The sequence below is a fragment of the Neltuma alba genome, unplaced genomic scaffold (genome assembly GCF_004799145.2).
Source record: "Neltuma alba isolate B1F8T4 unplaced genomic scaffold, ASM479914v2 tig00008001_pilon, whole genome shotgun sequence".
Lineage (NCBI taxonomy): Eukaryota > Viridiplantae > Streptophyta > Magnoliopsida > Fabales > Fabaceae > Neltuma > Neltuma alba.
This window is the reverse complement of record NW_021634923.1, coordinates 43,969-66,017: the sequence shown is the minus strand read 5'-3', so window position 1 is coordinate 66,017 and position 22,049 is coordinate 43,969. Positions and strand designations below refer to the sequence as shown.

The following is a 22,049-nucleotide window of genomic DNA, read 5'->3' as shown; positions in this document are numbered from 1 at the left end:
GCAATAGTCTGTAGTAAATCTATTAATTTATCCTCGTTAGATACTTTTATAGTTGTTTGCAGGAAAAACAAAATATATTTTTATAGTTAATATACGGTGAGATCTATTAAAACTATTTAAAATGCTAAGTTTAAATTTGCGCAATAATCTCTGTGGTTAGACCTCACTAATAAAATCTGACGCCTCGCAAGAAGGATTGCGGGTGACCTCCCTTTAGTGAATATTATAATAGAGGTTGTAATAATTATTATTAAGATAATATTACACGCAACTTATTATTTTTGAACTATCTGTATTATTTATATGTATAGCCCTTAATTTCAATTTTGTTTTCCGCAGTTATTTTTTCCAAAAATCAAATGGAAAATAACTGAAATAATATATATACTTATACGTAAAATTGAGAGACTAGCTACGCTATTTTTAGGAGACCGAAGAGCGAGCCGATGTTTTTCAATAATAAAATAATTTAGTTGTGAAACAAATTATTTTAATAAGTCGACAGGTTCTCGTTTGGCTTGTGTTGTATTGAAATATTTTTCACATGGTATAAAATAATCAAAAAGTAATGTGAGAACGGAGAAAGAATATGTATCCAATTGTGTTAGTCCACCTAATTATAGAGCTTAAAGGCAAAGGAAAAGGTTTACAATATGAATAATATACACGTAGGCTGCAGCAAGATATTCAAAGGTTTCATTTCTATTAAATAACACACACATATATATAACATATAGACCAATGGAGAAAAAAATAGAGCTAGTACAAATATGACTTTTTTTCCAATCTTTGTAAGTCAGGTTATATATGGGCACATTCACAAAGCTGTTCTGCTTTATATTAATTCTTTTAATAATAATAACAACAACAACAACAATAATAATACTTTTTTCCCTTGAAATAAGGATATCTTAAAAGCCAATCCAGTCCAATGCAAAAAGCAGCGTCGGATTTGCGTAAAACCCACTTGATTGCTTCACCTTCCTCCCCAGTCCTCCCCCCCTCTCTCTCTCTCTCTCTCTCTCTCTGTGTCTCTCATAACTTCAATTCTAAGTATGATTTATCCATCTTCTTTTTAAATCAACACGATTAGTTCTTGGGTTTTCCCCTCCCCACAACATACATATATTCCCCACCCTGAAAACGTCTCTGTGACCCAAGCATTTTGCAGGTAACAGTTGCTTCTCCCTTTAGAGCTTGCCGCGATCCTCTTCTCACACAAATGGGTCGCCATTCCTGTTGTGCGAAGCAAAAGTTGAGGAAAGGCTTATGGTCCCCTGAAGAAGACGAGAAGCTTTTCAACCACATAACTAGATTTGGGGTTGGCTGCTGGAGCTCCGTCCCAAAACTAGCTGGTAATTCCCCACACATTCTCTCTTCTACCTGTTTTCGTTGATTATCTGCAGGTTAAATAAACAGAGTGTGAGTGTGTCTCATCGCTCTCTTTTTCGAGTTCCAGGACTTCAAAGATGTGGAAAGAGTTGTAGATTGAGATGGATAAACTATCTGAGGCCTGATTTGAAGAGAGGCATGTTCTCGCAACAAGAGGAGGATATTATTCTGAGTCTCCATGAAGTTCTGGGCAACAGGTAGATATGATCGATGACTATTGATATCATTCAAGAAAAAAGATGAGAAAAATGGAACTGTTTTGTTCTGCAGAGTTGTATAATTCTGAACTGAGATAATAAGTACTTTGGATTTTCAGGTGGGCTCAGATTGCAGCGCAGTTGCCAGGAAGAACAGATAACGAAATCAAGAACTTCTGGAATTCATGCTTGAAGAAGAAGCTGCTGAAACAAGGGATTGACCCAGCCACCCACAAACCCTTCACTCAAATCAAGCAGGAGAACAATAGCTTAGAAACACCAGCACCATTATCTCTGCAAAATATGCGTCATTTCTCAAACTTAGCCTCCTCACATCAGTCACAGGGATCACCTTTTCTGATAAGCAATTCAAGCTATCACGATGCAGCTGTTTTAACAGAAGCCTCCTGCAGAGACGAAATCCTGATGAGCATGAGCAATAAGCCTCTTGAATGGGTCGACCCTTTGTCGTACTACGACCCATACACGAGTCAGTATCAGTATGGAACCAGTTCAAGCTACGGGATCTGTTCATTGCCGAGTTTGACAAGTTCGGATCAGAACAACTTGTCGGCGATAACGGAATTCTCAGAAAACAATAATTCGGCTTCAAAGATCAGTTCGAGCAATAACAGCTCAAATATGAGCAGTTATGTGATGGAGCATAATAATATTGGAGGAGGGGTGTTATCGTGGGAGGGAGAGAACAAGACGACGGAGGCTTCGTTTCAGTTTCAAATGAATGGTATAAAATCGGAGGAACTGATGAACACATGCTCGTGGCAAGAAGCGGTGCAGCTTCAGAATCACAGTTCCATGGATTTCAACAGCTATCCGTTAACGTCATTCTCACAAGATCTAACGGCAGCGACTTATGATGTATTCCGGCATATATGAACTGTAAATTTTTTATTTTTAATATTTTTTTCAAAAAAATTTGGGAGCTCTCTTTCTCTGGTGTTGAATGAAACAAGGTGACAAACGATGTTGATAGTACAGGAAATTTCTAGCGAGCAAATTAAAGATTTTGAGATGATCCCACCACCTTCCCCCTACTACCTCTATGTAATTTTCCTATTCTAGTATCTGTTTTCATCAGCACGAGTTTGAATGAAGACGATGACGACTTCTTTTCTTTTCTTTTTCATTAAAAAAAAATGATGGTGTCATGGTTCTTAGCTTTTGCTGTCTTCAAAGAGCAGGTGGTCAAATGAATACTCAAATTATATGAAAAGGAAAAAGAAGGCCCATGCAATACAACACAGCGAATGACACAGCTCCTGTTGTGTCTGAAAAGATGGTGATATATATATTATTTGAATATATATATATATAGGAGTATAATATGGGGAGAGGGAGAGAGAGAGAGAAGGAGGACGCTCGTGTGGGAGAGGGAGAGATATAGAGGAACAGACAAGAGAACAAATGAATTCAGAGGGGGTGGGTTAGAGATAGAGATGGTGGGGTGTGAGAGAGAAGTGTCAGAGGGATGAATAATAAGAGGGAGATAATGTGAGTCTGACCTATCGTAACATGAGGGATGCTGTTTTCGCTGCCTTCTGATTCATCTCTTTGTGGGGGGCCATCCTCCTTGGATTTACCCCTTTTTTTACCTTATACTGCTCTAGGGTTTCCCTCTTACTGCATCCCCTATTTACCTGCCTTTCTCTCTCTATTCCCCAATCCCCATCACCTCCTGCTCCTGTCAAATGTATGCCATCACAAAATTTACCTTCATTGCGTTTGTTGACACACTTTCTGTTACTCTTTTACTCGTCAATAGTAATATATTAGTCTTATCAATTTCACTGGTCAATAGGAAATCTCATTGTCCTTTCCAAGTTTCCCGCCCCCCACCACATACACATGATTATATTGATGACCGTAGAAATTGGATCAAATCCCATCACTCTATATTCTTGGTATAGTTGGTAGTGTTCATTAATCACATGATGATGAAACACCAGAAATCCCATCACGTCTGCCTCTTGTTTCTATATTTATATATTTTAAATTAATCTAGTTAAAATTAGTATATTATGTATTATTATCTGAATTTGCTTGATGAAGTGGATGATCGCCGTGTTTGGGCGTGGCTGGCACAGCAGGATCAGTCAGCCCCATAACTCCATGTTTACTACTAGGCTTGCATGAAGATTCATTATATGTATGTGCGTGCATGGCGGTCAGCTTCCTTCTGACACAGTTTGATTACACAAGCAAAGCTGAAGAAGCTAAGCTGGGTAGCTGTGGGTTTTGCTGTCTATCTCTTGGGACTTCCCTTAACATCACAATAAATCAATATATAACGAAGGAATTAAGAGGGAAGAGAGAGAGATCAAATCAGACCATGGGTAACGATGAAAGAAAGAAGGAGTGATGAATAAAGCCGTAAAATACGAGAGTCATGTATGAATCAGAATAAAGCTGCTGCAGATTTGCACGCAAAGCCATACAACAAGTCAAAAGCGTCCTCTTCATTTGGAAAACCATCTTCCCTCAGAAATCTTCAGCCTCCGTGTCAGAACTCAGAACGCATGCATTTTTGTGATGACCATCCCATACATATCACCATCCAATCCATATACCTCTCTCTGCCTACAAAAATAAATAAATAAATAAAGAAAAGTGGTCCTGTGAAGTTAATTGAGCTTTACTATATAAATTAATTTGAAGTAGCCTAATTAGGTCTTGCTGCTCTCCTACATGATGAGCAAATTGAAAGCTGGAAATTATGACAGACATTGACAAAATGCTGCAACATGCTTAACCCGTAATCATTATGGTCGGTTCCACACAACATTATGAGCAAACTGCTAAACCTCCTTCCATTAAGCCATGATTACATTCCATTATACAGATTCCCAGTTTCATTATCATCATACTAGTTAATAATTTATTTCCCCTTTCCCATAAAACAATTAAGGGTGGAAAAAAAGAAAAATCTGCAGTTTGCGATTTGATCATCATCATCATCTCATCAAACAGAAATTTAGCGATGACGTCGATTGGGGGAATATAGATAGTTTGATGATTCTCAATATTCCTCTGGTTGTGGAGGCAGTAGTTATGTGTGTGGACAGTGATAATGATAATCATTATCAGCAAAATTAGAGGCAGTAACATTGGTGTTATTAAAAAGGCAGCTTCCAGAAATGTCATAATGAAACCACTCCATAAAAGAAACCAAAAACCCTTCATCATTCCTCTAAACCCTTTCGCTTTTTTTCCTTTCGTTCTTCTTCAAAACGTTAACCTATGCAAAGCCTTCCTTCTCACAATCAGTCCAACCCTAAATAATTTATCTAATTATGCCCACCCACAGCTTATAACTAACGTCAACTACATGTATCATTTCTTCTAGTCTAGTTGAATTAATTATCTTAACTTGTTTCAAAAAAATTATTGGTAGAAAGGTTAGAATTTTTTTTAATATTATATATATATATATATATATATATCAAATGTCAACGAAATTAGATCAAATGGAAGTATGGAAAGGGAAACGGTATAAATTATATTTTTAGTAAATTATAGGGAAACGAGTGTAATTTAAACCTGAGAGCATCAACGTAACAAAGAAAGAAATTAACGTGGAAAAAAAAAATGAAGGGAAAGATATGATGTTAATTACTGTAAATGTTGTAATACTTTATGGGTCAACTAATGGGGCGTCCGACAAAATGCTTTTGGAGAGTAATAAAAAAAGGTTTTGAATTTAACAATTCCTAGCCTAGCATATTTTCATGCCGACAGGAACTGCCTCCTCCTTAAAAGGGAAAGCAAGCTTAAAAGAAAAACCCATGTCCCAACTATGTCATCGGTGTTCATTACATATGTCTAAAAATAAACAGCTATTATATATTATTGTTTTTATTTTATATATTAACACTAACCTCAGTTTCAACTCATCCTAGCTAATGATTAAAGTTAAGACCCTACCGTCAGCTCTATCTTCAATTTAAAACTTATAATATAATCCACTAAGTTTGTGTTGAATTCTTATCTTAACAGCGCATGGCTGAACGACACATTTCACTATGAAAATATTGTTTACCAGCAAGCTTTGTTTCTTCATATGGTAATCGGGACTAGAACAAGGAAATGAAAGAAAAGGAAGGTTAGGTAGATAACAATGATGCTTGGTGTTTGGGCTAAAATTGGATGCCATTTTGGTGCGCTGAACATGAACATAACTGAGAGCTTTTAATTTGTTTCGTGATTAGAAGTAGAATGTGCAAAACAATGTCACAGAGACAGATTAGACTCACTGTCGTTAGAAAATAGAAATGATGGATCTTTAAGCCTTAAAGACCTGAGGAATATAATTATAAGCGCAAGTCAGAAGAAGTATGATGATAGAATGTAATGAGTTGGGGATTAAAAACATATCGTTTCAGGCATCATTGCAAAATATCGAGTAAAGATTGTGTTTGACATTATGTGACTCTTTTACCTGGCGAAAAAAATTGCAGAACAGAATGCTTTTCCCCTATTGATTCGGCTTTTTAGCCTTAAAGTGATATAAGAAACACCACAAAGGAAACAAACAATTCCTTCCCCCCCCCCCTCCCTATTTGCTTCTTGTTTTTAGGGCCAAACAAAAGCCAACAAACAAAGCATTCCTTGATTTGGAAGTCTCTATCATAGCTTCTTCTGAAAGATAATTAATATCTATGGTTGACATCTCCAAAAATGTGTTGATGACCCCATTGCGCTTTCCTCATTCAAATAACAACATCTTATAAAGTATATATTTTCGGAGAAACTAGTACTTGCAGATGATGACTGAGAAGTGGGTTTCCAGTTAAATGCCTCATCCAACAAATAATAAGTGGTAGTCTCAGTTTCTTTGTTTCTCTCATGTACCAGTGAAGCATTATATTACTAGTTTTTATATGATCATGCCAAGAATTGTTTTTGGACCGAACACACTCATAAGCAAACAATATCCAAATTCCAAAGAGGTAAAGACATGATTTTCTCTAGAAAAGGCAGAGAAAAGTTCACTATTTGATGTCGTTCAGAGTACGTAGATGGAGGTAAAGTAATTAGAACCTGTAGATACGTAATTATTGAGCAGCTAGAAATATGGAATCACGTGCTTTCCACGAGAAACTGTTGACTTTGTACTGGAGGGAGCATCATGGTATTACGTTTTTTTTTGAAGACCTGAGAAAAGGACTGCATAACAAACTGATATATTGTGCGGCAAGTGGCGATTCAGGGTGGTTCAATCTTCTGCCATCAATTCATGAATAGTTCACAATCTACGATCTGATAAAAATGTTTTAACCTTCAATTTAATTTGATTTCCATGACGACACAGATCAGGGTCATAGGTCTGGTCCAACGAGGCCATAAAATTATTCCAAAAAATTAATACACTATGGCAGCCTTCTGAAGTTTCATGCAGGAACAAGTACTCCAAGATAGAAGTCCCACCTGAAGTTGCATCAGAAGGCAGAAATACTACTTATTTGGATTTTGGAAGCTGAATTGACCATTATTACGATCCATCCACATGCACATTTCTTATCCGCACCACGACCATGGGACAATTTTCTGAACACCCCCCCCCCCAAAAAAAAAATTCAGTGCCTAACCAAATTGCAACAGGTGAAAAAGAGACCAACGCAAACTCCACATTCACTTCTTTACAAGTCTTAGGGGGTATTTGAGTGGAAATCAAACCATGATTTTGAAAGTAATTTTACAGTATACAAAATAAATATATGGAAGAGTTTGACTCGACTTGCAGAAAGTGTTTTTTTGGGGTTACCTAAACACCTTCTCAGTCATTGCATTACTTATCGTTTTATATATACAGGTAAGGATGCCAGGGGATTTCTTTAGATTTAAGTTTCCTAAAATGTCTTTGAATCATTCGTTCTCATGTCGTGCATTCTTCATTGATCACCACGCTAGCATCTCTATCTCATGCCACCCGTTCTGATTGCTGCTCAGAATATTTCCAACATGTCCTCAGTCAACTCATATGATCACCTCGTACAAGCTAGCATACCAGACTTGCTCCAAACAACGTGGGCTTATTGGTGGAAGATAGAACTCCAGAATGTCTTAATTTGGATAACATGATCCATTATTATTGTTATTATTATTATTTTATTATCATTTTTGGTTTAAAAAACGGAATTTATGTGCATGTATCATATCGCAGTCTACATAACCGCAGAAGAAAAGCTAATATACCAAGTTTGGGCAATAGTTTCTGGAAGCAAATTTGTACACCAGTTCGTTTTCCCGCTAATTGAGTTATTTTGTTTTCACATATAGTTAAATCAATATGGACTCGCTAGATACAATTTCATTTTTCAAACACTTGAAGAGGATGAATTGTTTGACAAATAGAAAACAGAGAAATTCACTGCAATGGAGCGCCCTGATTAAGAGTCAAGTGGTGTATGACTAACACTTCCTTCGAATCAAGATGTCAAGCCATCCCAGGGCATTGGTAGCAGCAATTTGTGCTCACGGTGATTCGGTGAAGCAGCTTCCTTGAGTCGAACAATGTGAACAATGGACCAGACCCAGGTGACGAAAGATTCGAGAAAGTTCGAAACCTTCCTGAAACCAGCGGCGGTGAAACGATTGAGAGTAATATGGAAAATACGGGAAATAATTTCAATGCTCTTTGATCGGGATGACCAATTTGGAATGTTTGACCAATTGCTGACCATCGGCTAAAGTTGACCGGCTATTGGCCAACTGCTGGCAGCTGGCTGACATTTATCTTTCACTGGTCAAATAAATATAACTTACTTTAATAGTTTTAAAATTTAAATGTTAAAAATTTAACAAGTGAATGGTCTATAATTAATTGAAAAAAATAGCAGATAGTTCATCCATTATACACGAGTCACTGGGAAGCCGCTCTTGTTCACTTCAAAGCTCAAAGTTCGAATAACAGATGAGACAATAGAAAATAGAGTATAGTACGGCTCAAGTCAAGAATACAGAGGAGGCAGCAGAATAGTAATTAAGTCTGAAGAAGGAGAGCAACAAACAAATAAAGGATTAGAGGAAGGAGACAAGCATCTAAAGCTTAGACACTAATTCATTCTGGATGGGCTTGTTGTCTTTGCTCTCATGGTCCTTGCTGTCCATCTCACATGGATTAGGGGGCACATCTACAGCAGGCGAGCAGTTGAAGAATCCACGAGGCTGCACCCACAAACACGACCACCGTCACTCACAATTCCCACTACTACTTTTCAATCTCAACACCATACTCAAGTTTATAAACGCCAGGTTGCATTGCAAAAGCTTACAACATTTTGATTGAAGAAGGAGGAGGAGGCACTTACCATGAGCATAAAACCAATGCGCTCTACTGGCATAACAGGCCAGTCTTCCAGCCGAGGGACATGAGTGATTCCAAATACGTACCTGCATTTAATCCCAGTTACTCCCATAATGTGGAACCATATCATGAGCTAAAAATATACTCCTTCTGGCTCTAAATATAAGACTCACTTTATAGTGTACATTACACTACAAAGTGGGTCTGATATTTAGGACAAGAGGAGTAACATATAAACAACTCAATATGTTCATGTTTGTCGCAGAGTTGCACAATTAAAATAAACATCACGGATACAAGTAGTGCCTGGCAAATTCAGTATTATCATCAGTTTATAAAAGCTGAAATGAATTCATGCATGTGCTATTAGAGAGAGAGAGAGAGAACCATAGAACTATATCAGCTTCTTCCAAAGATCGATTCTGCTTCACCCACGAAGCTAGTCCTTCACCTATGCGAGGGCTTTGATTAGGGAAATCCCCTCCTGGGAACATCTCCTCCCGTGAATATGGCGTCACCCAAAGATTATGCTTCAAGAAGGCAGCTCTTCTTAAGAACATGGCCTCAGGAGCTGCTAATGGTAAGCAGTTTGAACCAGGTACTAGCTTGTATCCCGTCAATTGCCCCGTTCTATTTCCTGTTCTGGTATTCCTCACCTAAACCATTATTAAAATCACAACCAAATATCAACAACAATAAACAAAACTTGACCATAAACTCGGCCATTGCTAGTAGTAACATTTTGAGAAAAAGAAAAGTCAACAAGCACGACATTATCAACAACAGACAAAACTTGACCATAAAACCCAGAAAAGCCTTACAATCCAATGTCGGGCGGTCAAAGGATTGCAATCCCTCATGGCTTCCGACTCAGATTTGAGCGGAGCCTCTTCTGCGTAGAATGCATTATTGTGAACATTATCATTCCCAGGCTTCTCAACTCTGACGTTGACCTCTACAACCTGACATACGTGAAGGGTGGGTAAAAATGTGGACTTGGAAAATAACTGTCACGAAGTAATTAGTGTATGATCGAACAGGAAACTGCAATATGCATATTGAAGCAATCAGTAACAACATGCAACTAGTTCAAACAGAATACACCACTCAAACGGGACGGAGAATCCAGATAATATTACGTAAACTCAATCTCAAATAGAAAGGGATATGATAGGGATACTAAGCAATGGCATTGTAAGAGCTATAGATAGCAACTGTTGTGGGCATGATGTTCGGACTACATTCAAGACTTCACTGTTACCTTGTGGTTCTACTTCAACGGATTTTGCCGCTGCTGATTTACATCAAAGAGATCAAATCGAATTCTTTCAGGATAAGACAGCGGTGTTAAGCAATAACAACAGTTGATATATATCAAAATATATTTCTTAAGGAGGGAAAATCATCCTCATCGGACTGTGAAGTCAACGAAAATTTATTATATTCTAAAACTGTTATCATTAAAATTGGTTGAAATGCCAGCAACAATAGATGTTGACAGAAATGGAAAAGCACATTTTATTCTATAATAAACGTCTACGTAAAAAATAATAAAGAAAATTGTAATTCAAGTGGAGCTACCTGATTCAAAGCTTCACCAGGTTTAGAATCAACAGCCATGTCCATGCGAGCAACAAAGAAGTGTTGGTGGACGGGAGCATACAAGCCTGGTGCAATCGTGGTACCATATTTTCTAGACTCTCCAGGTATCATCGCTCCTAAGCTGAGGATTCCGGTTAGCTTGACCTCAGCTTCAATTTTTCCATCCTGGAACAATGCATTCCACACACTTTTTACCAAAAGAAATTACCGGTTAACGAGACGAAGTAACTAGTGAAAAGATAATTGACTTGCCTGATAAAAGTGCCAGAAAAATCCATACTCATAGTTGGCCACTGTACACATAAAAGAAACCGAAAGTCTTCTTGACCTTCGGACTTCTGCTAAGCCAGTTCTCCAGTCTTGATGCTTCCATAGGATTCCATGATCCTCTTCATGCAAACAAACACAATTTTCAATTGTCTCAACTCCTCCAGTGAAATTTGTGAAGTGAGCATCAAAATATTTAATGACCCCCAAACAATCACAACCCTGCAACAACATATTTAACTTAAAGCCCATTAATATATTTTATTCAGAGAAAAGATCAACATGACAAGCAAAATTATTAGGATAGAGGATAGATATATCATTCTAAAACCTTCTTGAGAGAATGTGCATTTTTTCCCAGGCCATCTTCCCCAGCATCAAAAGCATTTTTTCTGTAATGTGGTTCATCTGGATCTCCATACGGCACAACCATCTCCACATAACTCAACCTATGTGCAACAGGCCTTCGCCCTCGACTACCATCAACGTAGGCAACAGAGTATATAACCAAGCCTTCCCTGGGTGTAAATCCAATTCGAAAGTTCCACTGTTAATAAGCAAAACAACCAGGAGATCTAGTTACATTCAGAAATAGTGTAATTCCTTGCTATTTTGTTGCTTTCTAGATTTAAAAGTACAGATCAATGATATGTTTTCGCATCCACCTTCTGCCATTCTACATAGCGACCGTTAACTCGAAAGCTGGGACCTTCAGGCTGAATGATTTGTAAGGGCTTTACATCACTTCTATCAGAGCCACCCCTTGTTTCACCTGCAGTGTAGTTTCTCAAGGGATCAACTGGAGGCAGAGGAACAAGTTTACGGTCTTCAAATTCAATCACCTCCATCTTCTGCATATCAACACGCACATAGATGCCCTCAACTGGACGTGCATAGCCATTTTCCATAGGGCAATCACTCTCACTACGACAAAATATAAGTGGTTTAGCCAGTCTTCGGCTGGGACCATCATCTTGGCCATGATAACCAACACACCTGCAGCAACATTATGGAGGACTAAGTTTATAAAGTGAAAATGTGCAACGAATGATAGCATCTTCTCCGAACAAATACTCTGAGAAGAATGGAAGTCCAGTTAAATTACCATGCATCAACCATTACAAGGTCCATGTCTTCAATGCCCCTTCTCTTCATAGCCTCTCTAAAAGGTGGAAAGTCTTTGACGACAGCTTCACATTCTGCATACTCCACAGCATCCTGAAGATCAAAAGATAGAGCGGAATTGACAATTACACCGAAATATGTATTATCTCCATTGATTATGTTCTGAAATATTAAGAATGAAACCTTTATTTCTCATTTGACCCATCTGACGAACCAACCCAATTCTTGTCTCATAGGGAGATGGGGAATATACAAACCTCTGAATACAACGTTAAGAGCTGCGGAAAAGGAATCAACAATAAACAACTATTGATTCCGATGCTTGGGGTCTTTTTTCTTCCAATTTTGTTTATTCTTAGTGAGATTAGCATTAGCCAGAATCAAAAGGTGCGAGCAAAAGAGCCAGAAATTAAACCCACCATTGCAGGCTGAACATCTGGAATAACCTGTGATGAAATTACTTTTCCCCTGTGATGACCACCTCGAGTTACTGCGTGTACTTCTGATAGTTCAACAATCCACACACTAGTCTGGTTTGACTTCTTATCGTAAACGACGAGTTTAGCACATCTGGGAGGCAGCTTAATCGGAAAATTAGGCCCTCCTTTAGTCTTAGGAAGTAATGACGGTTGAAAAGGAGGGAAGAAATATGCATCTGCTAGTGCAACAACATGTTTGTCTGGTTCCAGCAGAACAACTTCAGTGAAGCGCATAGCATCTCTGACCTGGAAGAAATATAAGCAGTGGGTAAAGAAATAATCGACTGTTACACTGGAACTCAATTTTATTCAGATAATAACTAATGCTAAAAACAAAAAGCAACAAAGCGATCCCCTTTAAAACATTCACTGTGCATATAATAACCTCAGGTGTGGCTCCAGCTGCTCTGACAGTAGCCACTGCCACGGCGATCTCAGCAGCGGATAAAGGATCTAGAGGGTGGCTTGACTGGGCCCTTGGCATTAAAGTGATTCCTGGTCGTTATATAACAACTATAAATGAGAAAACTTGCATGACTATTTAAAGAGCGGGAAAAAAAGAAAAAGAATGGCAAACATTCCTTTAGATGAAAATAACATAGGAAACAGAGCAAGAATATCGTGACCCTGATCTCAATGATGCTTTTCATGCAGAGAGGCATTTGAAATTTAACCGACCATAAAGATATTCAATACCCAGAATTTGACGGTCTCCAAAGTGAACATAACCTATATACTATGAGATGTCATTTTTATGCTTGTCTTTTATTAGACATAACGCATCTCTGTTTTGGTCTATGTTTCAATCTAACAGACTCTCTGTACTGAAATTCAAAGGATCACAGAAAGATGAAATAAGAAAACAGCACTGAGCCAAGAGCGCTGTAAGAAATTGAGACAAAAAAAAAAAAAAGAGAGAGAATAAATTTACAGGCCAGGAGGGCAGAGGAACTTGAAAGAAATCAAAGAATATCAAGCAAAATCTCACATCAAGAAGAGTTGCAATCTGCAATCTGGCATCTAATGGGCATGAAACCAAAACAAAATAATAAGAACAAAATCAGAGGAGTTGTGAAAGCGATACCTTTGGCGGCGGCAGCATTGGTGGAAGGTTCTGGAAGCGGATCAACAGGGTTGATCAAAGTCGCCATGGCTACCTTCTTGAATCGGTGACCATCGGCGCAATGCGTCAACTCAACAACCGCATTGGTAGCTTCGACAGACGGCGCTGCGAGTCGTGTGACAGGAACTGAATTGATGGTGGCACAGCAAGAAGGAGGCGTCGCTTTTTTCGAAGTTGAGGCCATTGCAACGGGTTAGCGAGTTCGCCGATTCCACTGCAATAAGTCTCAAAGCAGTCTACTGACATACAGCAGTCCCCTTTAAGAGAGCTGATCACTCTTTCGCTGATGCCCCACAATCTATCACCAAGAAAAACGAGGGGTAAAGTTCATGAAAGTGGGAGAAAATTACAAGCAAGCAGGTAAGTTGATGAAAGGCGCCTGAGAAAAAGGGAAGTGACGGTTAGGCCGGAAATCGAGTGTTGGTTTGGTTGGGAAAATTGAAAGGCGGAAACACGGTTTGTTTGGAAGGCAGAGGAGAGAGGCAGGGGATGGCGAATGGCAGTGATGAGAAGGAACAAGAGAAGGGGGGGAGAGGCGTCGTGAATATTATATACACACACTTGTGCCAATATGCAAGACTTGAAACTACGTGCTCGCTGAAATTAATCTGCTTGATCTTTGGATCCTGAAATGAAATGGGGCAAAGCGCGAAATTTGTCGCGTAATACGTAGGAGCCCGGGAAAACAAAAGAATTAAAGAAAGAAAGAAACAAATGCCCGAAGTAATAAAAATCGATTTTTATTTTTAGAAATCATCATAAAAATAAAGTCTACAGTGATAAAATTTATTTTTTTGGTGTTTTTTTTATTCTTCAGTTTCTAAATATAAAACCCTCTTATTATATTACACTATACAAGAGGTTTTATATTTAGAATCATGCAAGTATAAAAATATGCTGCAGCGTGAGCTCTGATGGCATAATAGTATCTAAAATTAATATAAATAACTGGAAATCAAATTTTATCCATTTATTTGATTCTTAGGATCTTTCATCCAGTTTTTTACCCAAAAAAAATTCATGCGTGTTCATGTATTTTGTAATCCTTCTTTAGGATTTTTTGGAACATTTTGTTTATACATAATAATTAGAATTCTTGAAGGCACAATTATGATTTGGAAGATTCTTTGGAGCTAAACAAGTGAATGACTAGGCTTTGCGTTGCAATGTTCTCTCGTTCGCATGTTTTAAGATCTTTTTATCCAGATCTTTTACCAAAAATGGGGTGGAGGTGTAGGTCAAAGAGGAGAGTAAAAAGGTAGGTGTAGCCAAAAAAAAGAAACAGGGTAGGTGTAGCTGAGAGTGGGCTTATCAAAGAGTGGGGCCCAAGGCGATAAGAAGGGTGGGGGAGGGATGATAGGAGATGGGGTTTTTGGTCAAAAGCATGACAGGAGATTGGGAAGCTGTGCTTTTGCCGATTTGGCAATTTGTTCCTGAATAATTTTTTTTTTTTTGGGACTGAATGTGCCTAATTAATAATTAATCACTTAATCTCCCACACCACACCATAAATTTAATTGGAATTTGGGTTGCGTACTTTGCTTAGAATTTAAGATAAGTCGTCATATTGAAGACTTATTATGTAAGTTATTAATTTGCATATCACGTTTCTAACTTTGTAGTAATAGGAAGTGCTATTATATTTTGAAAATCAGGCCAAAAAAATTATAATTTGAAAAAAAATTTCAAATTTAAAAATTTTAAATTAAAAATTACTATAAAAATGTATTGTTATTTATTCTTTAAGTGTAGTTAATTATTAAAAATTTATTTTTATTTTTTCTTTAAGTATAGTTAATTAATATTAAAATATATTTCAAAATTTCAAAATTTGAGAAATATTTTTTAAAGAATCTAAAAAAAATACTTTTAAAATTTTAAAATTTCAAATCAAGAATAACAACAAAAATACGTTATTATTTATTTTTTAAATATTGTTAATTACTATTGAAATGTAGTAAATAAAACTGATTTAAAATTTTAAAATTAAAAAATATTTTTTGAGATTCTCTCAGTTTTTTTTTATTTTTCTTTATATTTACGGAAGATTCGGATGGAAGTGAAGAACAAGTCGATGGAGGCTCAGAGCCAGATGTGAGAGCAGAGTTGCCAGCCCCCAGACGGAGGAACTCACGTGGTTTTCTGTGCACTTTCGTATTTCGTATCTGTCTTTTTCGTTACTCTGGAATGAGCTGATGATCTTAGGCGAGAAACAAACGTCAAGAAAGATGACTTTTGGATATTTAATAAATACAATTTTTTTAAAAATAAAATCATGGCAAGAGATATTATATAATTGTGCCGATCAATCGAGGACGAGAGGTGATGAATCAACCCCCTGCGATCATTTTAGTGAGGACCAGTTGCAGTTATTTAATAGACAAGGAAATAAATAACACACACAGCTTTTTATAAATAACTTATTTACTTAATTTTCTTAATTTATATAAATCAATTATTGTTAAAAACAGGATGAAATGGGGAAAAGTGTTGGTTGAGGGTGACTTGTGCCCACATTGGACCGGCAAGGAAAAAGAAATGAAGCGTTTGTAAATGGAGGAACATGGAGTAGAGAGCCAGTTATATAGGGGAAAGCCAGGACCCACTCATCCTATCACACCTAACTCCCCTTGCCTCCCATATTAATGTTAATACTACCTCCAATTTTTCATCTAAGATCTAGTTGATTAATTTAAATAAGTTAAAAAATTAATTAAATTAGTTATTTGTCATAAATATGTATTGTCTTTTCTAAAATATCTTTGTTAATCAAATGTATTGGTTAGAACTACTATTATTATAAGGACTACTTTAAAAATAAATAAATAAATATAAAAGACGTTAAATTTGATTATTGTATTTAGAATCAAAATAAAAATTAAACGAATTTTTATATTAAGAAACCGAAATAGTAGTTTAGTTTGTGGTCACATCAGGTAACATTTTTCCGCTTGACAGTTAGTACTTTCACTTTCTTCTGCCACTGTCTTCCATCCATTTACTACTATTATATGGTTTTTCCTTGTCATCCTGGCTTCACCACCAGCGAAGAATCTCTCAACTGCTGACTAACTTCCTCAAAACCCTTTGCTTGCTGTTTTGTCCATAGTCCTCACACACACACACATATTAGGTAGGATCGCTGCAAATTTTAATTCTCAACAATAAATATTATGACTAAAACACTACATTTGTATTCCTGTTTAAAAATGACATTAGAGAGATTCCGAAGAAATTAAATCAAAAAACAATCAGAAAGCTCTAGGTTAACCACCCCGGCCCCTTACCCCGATAAAGGGAAATGAAAGATTGAACACTATATATAGACAGTGAAAATGAATACTTTTTGTACATCCTTCTGAAGTCATGATCCAAATTTCTTAACATGCTAGATCTGTTTGGCCAAATGGGTACTATTCTCTGTTTTTTTCCCTTTGGGCAGGGCTAGCATCTGACCCTGATGAATACACTAGATCCATGGCGACACCAAATGGGTAAATTTCATTGCAGAAGGACCGAACATGACATTTGAATCTGAGAAAACTAAGAAAGAGAGGAAGAGAATAAATATGTTCAACAAGCTAAGAGGAAAAGCTGTGATAATAATTGAGTAAACAAAACAAAACAATTAAAGCATGGCCCCTAAGGAAACAGAGGCTTTTGGCTTCAGCGTGCATAATTAGCTGTGCTTGCTCTGGGAGAAGGTGGTCTTGGGATACAACTGGACAGGTTGTTTGTATATAAAGCTTTATATGACATATAATATATATATTGACTTCAAAATGGCCTTTTCCTTGTCCAAAAGCACAAGTGATGAAGTGGAAAGATGATATGTGCTTGGAGGGGGACCTTCATGAGCAAAAAAATATCATAGTCACAATGCATGGCGGCCTCCCGTCACCAACTCGATGATTGATAGATATAGATAACTCACATGAATTATATAAAACAACGGCCCCTACCCCTGAAAATGAAAGCAACAATGTCTATATCTATTTACTTACACAAAGTCCGCCAAAAGAAAAGCAGATATAAAAGATACCCATATTTCCAGTGAACAAGAAAAAAGTTGAGTCCGTACCAACAAGGTACTCCTCGTACTCGTAGTTATACTATTTACTATTTGTGAATATTTTTAATTAATTTGATTTGTATTATACTATCTCCGGATCTAATTATAAAATCTTATTTATAGACTACAAACGAGATCTTATTATTAAGATCAGAGGTACAATATTGATAGCTGCAGTAATCTGTGCACAGTCATTGACTCGATCGACCAATGCTTTTGACTTCTTGTGAAAGCGGAATATTGCCTGTAGGTACAACTTTCTAGTACACTACACACACACACACACACGCATGCTTTGGCATTCTTATCCCACAAGGAGGAATCTGGTCTTAAAAACAATGACACAATGGGACCTTAGTGGGAATATTTATTGGCGAGTACAGCCATTTATGGCATGTGAGTCCAGGGTTTTAAACAAATATATATACAGAGATTGATGATACACGCTGGAGGAAGATGCTATTAAAAACAGCACAGTCTTCTTGTTGCAAGTCCTGTATTCATAATAAGCCATTTGGTCACGAGTGCCGTGAGAAGACTTTGCTATCTGAATCAAGCGGTATATGCATGTTCGTCCGCATTATCTGAGGTATTGAATTCATGCTAGAAACATATTTGTTCAATGTTCTGTAAGCAATCACCCCCTATGATCTGCTGATACACTGTTCTTAAAGGGATAGCTTGAGTCCAAGTTCCCTCATATCAACGGAAGTATTTCTGATTTCTTTCGACCGGTAGGTCAGAAGATGTGCGTATAATTTCCACATACTCAACTTTACTCTTTTTTTTTTTTAACTTCTTACTCGCTGAACAACCAATCCATCTATTTTACACACACACACTGTGCATAGTGAAGTTTCATTAAGCTGCTCCAACATCACTTTTGATTTTGGGAGTTTCGTTAGAATTAACGATTTTGGAGACTGGAAGAAGTGGGGTACCGCCATCGGGACCCATGGATATGCGTAGAAGAGAGGAATGAACGTAACCTATTTAATTTGGATAGCGACCACTGACCCAACAAAAGCAAACTAGCAGTTTAGAAGCACTAACGTGTCGGCAATGGAGCATTTAGAGGGATGCCCACAAAAGGTCGTCGTGTCCCCTTCGCAGAGTTGAAGAACTGATCGCATTATATCCCCACTTATCTCTATCAACAGTGAAAAATAATGAACTTAAGCCAAACATCTCGGCAAACATATTACTGTTTAGTTAACGACTTCAGTTGTACGTCTAATACTGAAAGTATATTTAGGCATTGCCAAAATAAGATGGCAAAAGTAAGACCAAGATTATTATTTGCATGCCATATTGGTTGGCCGGAGAGCCTATCTATGAAATGGAAATGCAAAGAGAAATCTCAAGTCGGCAGATTCATTCATTCCTAAGTTAATCCCTGTCCTACCGGTTGCCAGGTATGCGGGAACAGACTCGACCCAGAATCCAATCTAATTGATGCTAAAATCATTCCCAAGTCCTGCCAAACAACCCAACTTCCTTTTTAAAAGAATTTGCATAAACGTAAACATATCAACAACATTGTTGTAGTGTTTTTACTAAAAATGTTTAAATGCTTTTGGTTTATAATAATAATATTAAAATCCGCAAATATAAAGCTCCATTGGAAAAATACTCCTATAATCCTATTTACAAAGGAGAGAGAAAAAGTTTTTCTTGGTTCTATTTATAAATTACTTTATTAAATTTTTAGCATGAATATACTGTTTTACCCTTTATTTATTATAACGTAGATAATTATTTTTTTTGGAAGGAGTATTATATATTAAATATGTGTAAAATTAGAAATTTGTTATATTTTAATGAAAAGTCAATATAGTTTAAGATTTTTTTTAATTTGCATAAAACATCTTGAAAACACCTTATAAACAGGACTAAAGAAATACTTTGTAATATCGTGTAATGGGCAATGGCTGGCACCACCCTCGTTCCCCGCGAACAAAAATCCTCTGAAATTATCGTCGCGGGTAATTTCTTTGTTTTCTTTGTTTAGTTCATATTTTCAAATAGTCGGAATGACGATATTCTGATCCTAATAATGAGAGAAGAGTGGGTGTTATAGAGAGGAGTGATGCGGCCTTTGAATTATTATCCTGGAGATTGATCGCTGGGAGGGTCGTTCTAATTTTATGCTATGAAATCTGCGAACATAATTACTAAAAAATGACAGTAGCAACAGAATCGCTTAATAACAACTGCTTACTTAACATAAAAACTTACTGGTTATTATTATTTTTTTCTCTGAGACCTCATTATAATTTTTCCTAATTTTATTCCTATTCAGTTGGAATTGTCTTCTGATTGTATCCGTGCCTCCCTTAGTCCCTTGATAAAAATGGAACTGGAACTCTTGATCCTCCATTAAATTGTAGATATTGGGCTTCGACCCAACCCTCAATGTACCAGAACAGACCGAAAGAATCTGGGGACGGGGCTAGCTGTTGGGAACTTCGGATGGCGTTCGTTTGTGAGAAAACTCTATCATGAGCAGCAACGAAATTCCACACAACAATTTTTACTTGATTGGTTCCATAACAGGTATGTAATGTGATAATCGAGAAAATTAGTATTATTCACTGAACTCAGTACGCATGTATGCGCGGCAAAAATACAACTTGGCTAACTATAACCCCGTCACTGTTGAACACATCAACCATTCTCTTTTATCGAGTCTGATGATCTTTAAAACTTGTTCATGGAAAATGAACTTCATAACCTATGGGCAGACACTTGCGCCAGCCTCCTAATTCGCAGAAACAATTTAATATGAACTTTAAGAAAACTACGGGAAATTCATGTCACTAATTCTATCAAGTTTGCGAGAACGCGCAATTGCAACAGCAAATCAAGCTTCGAAAAGTGCGATCGACCCTGAAAAGTGTTTATCTTTTCAGCTTCAAAACAATCAGAAAAGACCAGTTTTGTAGGTTACTCTCGTGAGCTAAGATCCAAAACATTTAACATAAAATGCGATTAACGTCTCCGCACACAGCCACATATAGCAGGTGAGCCTCAAATATAACAGGAACAATAACAAGATCAAAAACCTCAATTGTTCAAAATCAAGATTATGACAAAAATTATCATTTTCTTAACCCAATAACCTAAAAATTAGGCAGTGAGAACAACGGCTCCGCCAGCCTCCTTGATCTTCTTCTCAGCAATCTTAGACACAAGCTTGGCCTTCACAACCACAGGCTGGTTCTCAGGCAAAACTCCTTTACCCAAAACCTTAAAATAGCCATGTTGAGTGACATCGATCACGGGGGCGCTCTCCTTGGAAACTTTGCCCTTCACCTCTTGAGGAACCAAGGACCAAAGCTTGTCTATGTTGACAATGGGGCAATAAAACTGGTTGCGAAGCTTGTGAAAGTAACGCATACCGACCTTACCGAAGTAACCAGGATGGTACTTGTCGAAGAGGATACGGTGATGGTGCATACCTCCGGCGTTACCTCGACCTCCCGGATGCTTCCGGTGCTTGCCAATACGCCCATGGCCAGCGCTCACATGTCCTCTCTTCTTCCTGTTCTTCTTGAATCTGGTCGTCATTTTCGCCTCTTCTGCCTGAGCCTTGGCGCCGCGATTGACTGTTGAATTAGGGTTTATGCAGATTTAATACGCGCCGTGGTTGAGGCTGAATTACTGTTTTCGCCCCACGTACAAAAATAAAAATCTTACATAAATCGATGTTATATAGGGGCAAAGACAAAAAAAAAAACTGGAATTTTGAAAATACAAATAAGAAATATCAATAAAAATTTGTTATTATTTGCAAATTCAAATTTATCAATACTAAATAAAGTTATGTTACCAAATTTAATTTGGAATTTGTAATTTTTAGTTTTTTTTTCTGTCATTCATATATATCGTTGACAATATATATATATCAGCACAAAGATGAATCAATGCAAACAGTATTTAATTTCATTAAAATGCACAAAAAATCTATTTATTCTCAAAGTAAATAAAGAGTCAAAATTTAGTAAATAAAATAGTAAACAACAGTGAACGAGTAAAATTTTGAAATATAGATCCTATTTCCCTATCATTGTGAATACTGAATAGGTGAACAAAAGTGATCCAAGTCTTGCATAGAGCAAATTCATTTTGATATGGATGGGTTATCTTTTGGGCGCCTACATACGGAGATGGGCCGGTGGCAAGTAAGAGTTAGATATTGGGCTTCAACAGTTTTTACAAGATCCAAGGAACTGCAGAATTTTTGTACTTACCATCAGGGCAACGTGCGAGAATGGCATGCCACTGTGCCCGGGTCGAAACTCGACCCAAGCATCTCGGTTTACATTCTGGACCCGTCGTAATCATTTTATTTAAAAATGTTTATACTTATTCTTTCTTTTATTGGCATGTTATATATATATATATATATATTTGTATCAGATCTTTTTATCCACAGTACAGCTTGAATAAGATTCATAGTATTGTT

The 22,049-nt window shown here is 37.1% G+C and overlaps 3 protein-coding genes across 4 annotated transcripts; 1 reads left to right on the top strand and 2 right to left on the bottom strand.

Annotated features, from left to right (window-relative positions):
- Positions 1–1,026: 1,026 nt before the first annotated feature.
- On the top strand, positions 1,027–2,704 carry LOC114753582 (transcription factor MYB86-like). 2 transcript variants are annotated; one of them, XM_028942270.1, is made up of 4 exons: positions 1,027–1,053; positions 1,172–1,355; positions 1,460–1,589; positions 1,709–2,704. In XM_028942270.1, exons 2-4 carry the CDS (start codon positions 1,223–1,225, stop codon positions 2,484–2,486), a joined length of 1,041 nt encoding a protein of 346 aa, XP_028798103.1. In that variant the 5' UTR covers positions 1,027–1,053; positions 1,172–1,222; the 3' UTR covers positions 2,487–2,704. The 2 variants fall into 2 exon arrangements, with proteins under 2 accessions (XP_028798103.1, XP_028798102.1); XM_028942269.1 differs by lacking the exon at positions 1,027–1,053 and having other exon boundaries at positions 1,057–1,355.
- Positions 2,705–8,648: 5,944 nt separating this feature from the next.
- Positions 8,649–13,975, bottom strand: LOC114753576 (copper methylamine oxidase). The gene is made up of 12 exons (XM_028942264.1): positions 13,471–13,975; positions 12,772–12,881; positions 12,327–12,632; positions 11,888–12,000; positions 11,448–11,778; positions 11,114–11,329; positions 10,768–11,004; positions 10,495–10,680; positions 9,735–9,875; positions 9,301–9,569; positions 8,918–8,999; positions 8,649–8,774 (listed from the first exon to the last, which is right to left on the bottom strand). Exons 1-12 carry the CDS (start codon positions 13,691–13,693, stop codon positions 8,649–8,651), a joined length of 2,340 nt encoding a protein of 779 aa, XP_028798097.1. The 5' UTR covers positions 13,694–13,975.
- Positions 13,976–20,518: 6,543 nt separating this feature from the next.
- LOC114753577 (60S ribosomal protein L27a-3) lies at positions 20,519–21,197 on the bottom strand. The gene has a single exon (XM_028942265.1). The coding sequence runs from the start codon at positions 21,149–21,151 to the stop codon at positions 20,711–20,713; it is 441 nt and encodes a 146-aa protein (XP_028798098.1). The 5' UTR covers positions 21,152–21,197; the 3' UTR covers positions 20,519–20,710.
- Between the last annotated feature and the right edge of the window lie 852 nt (positions 21,198–22,049).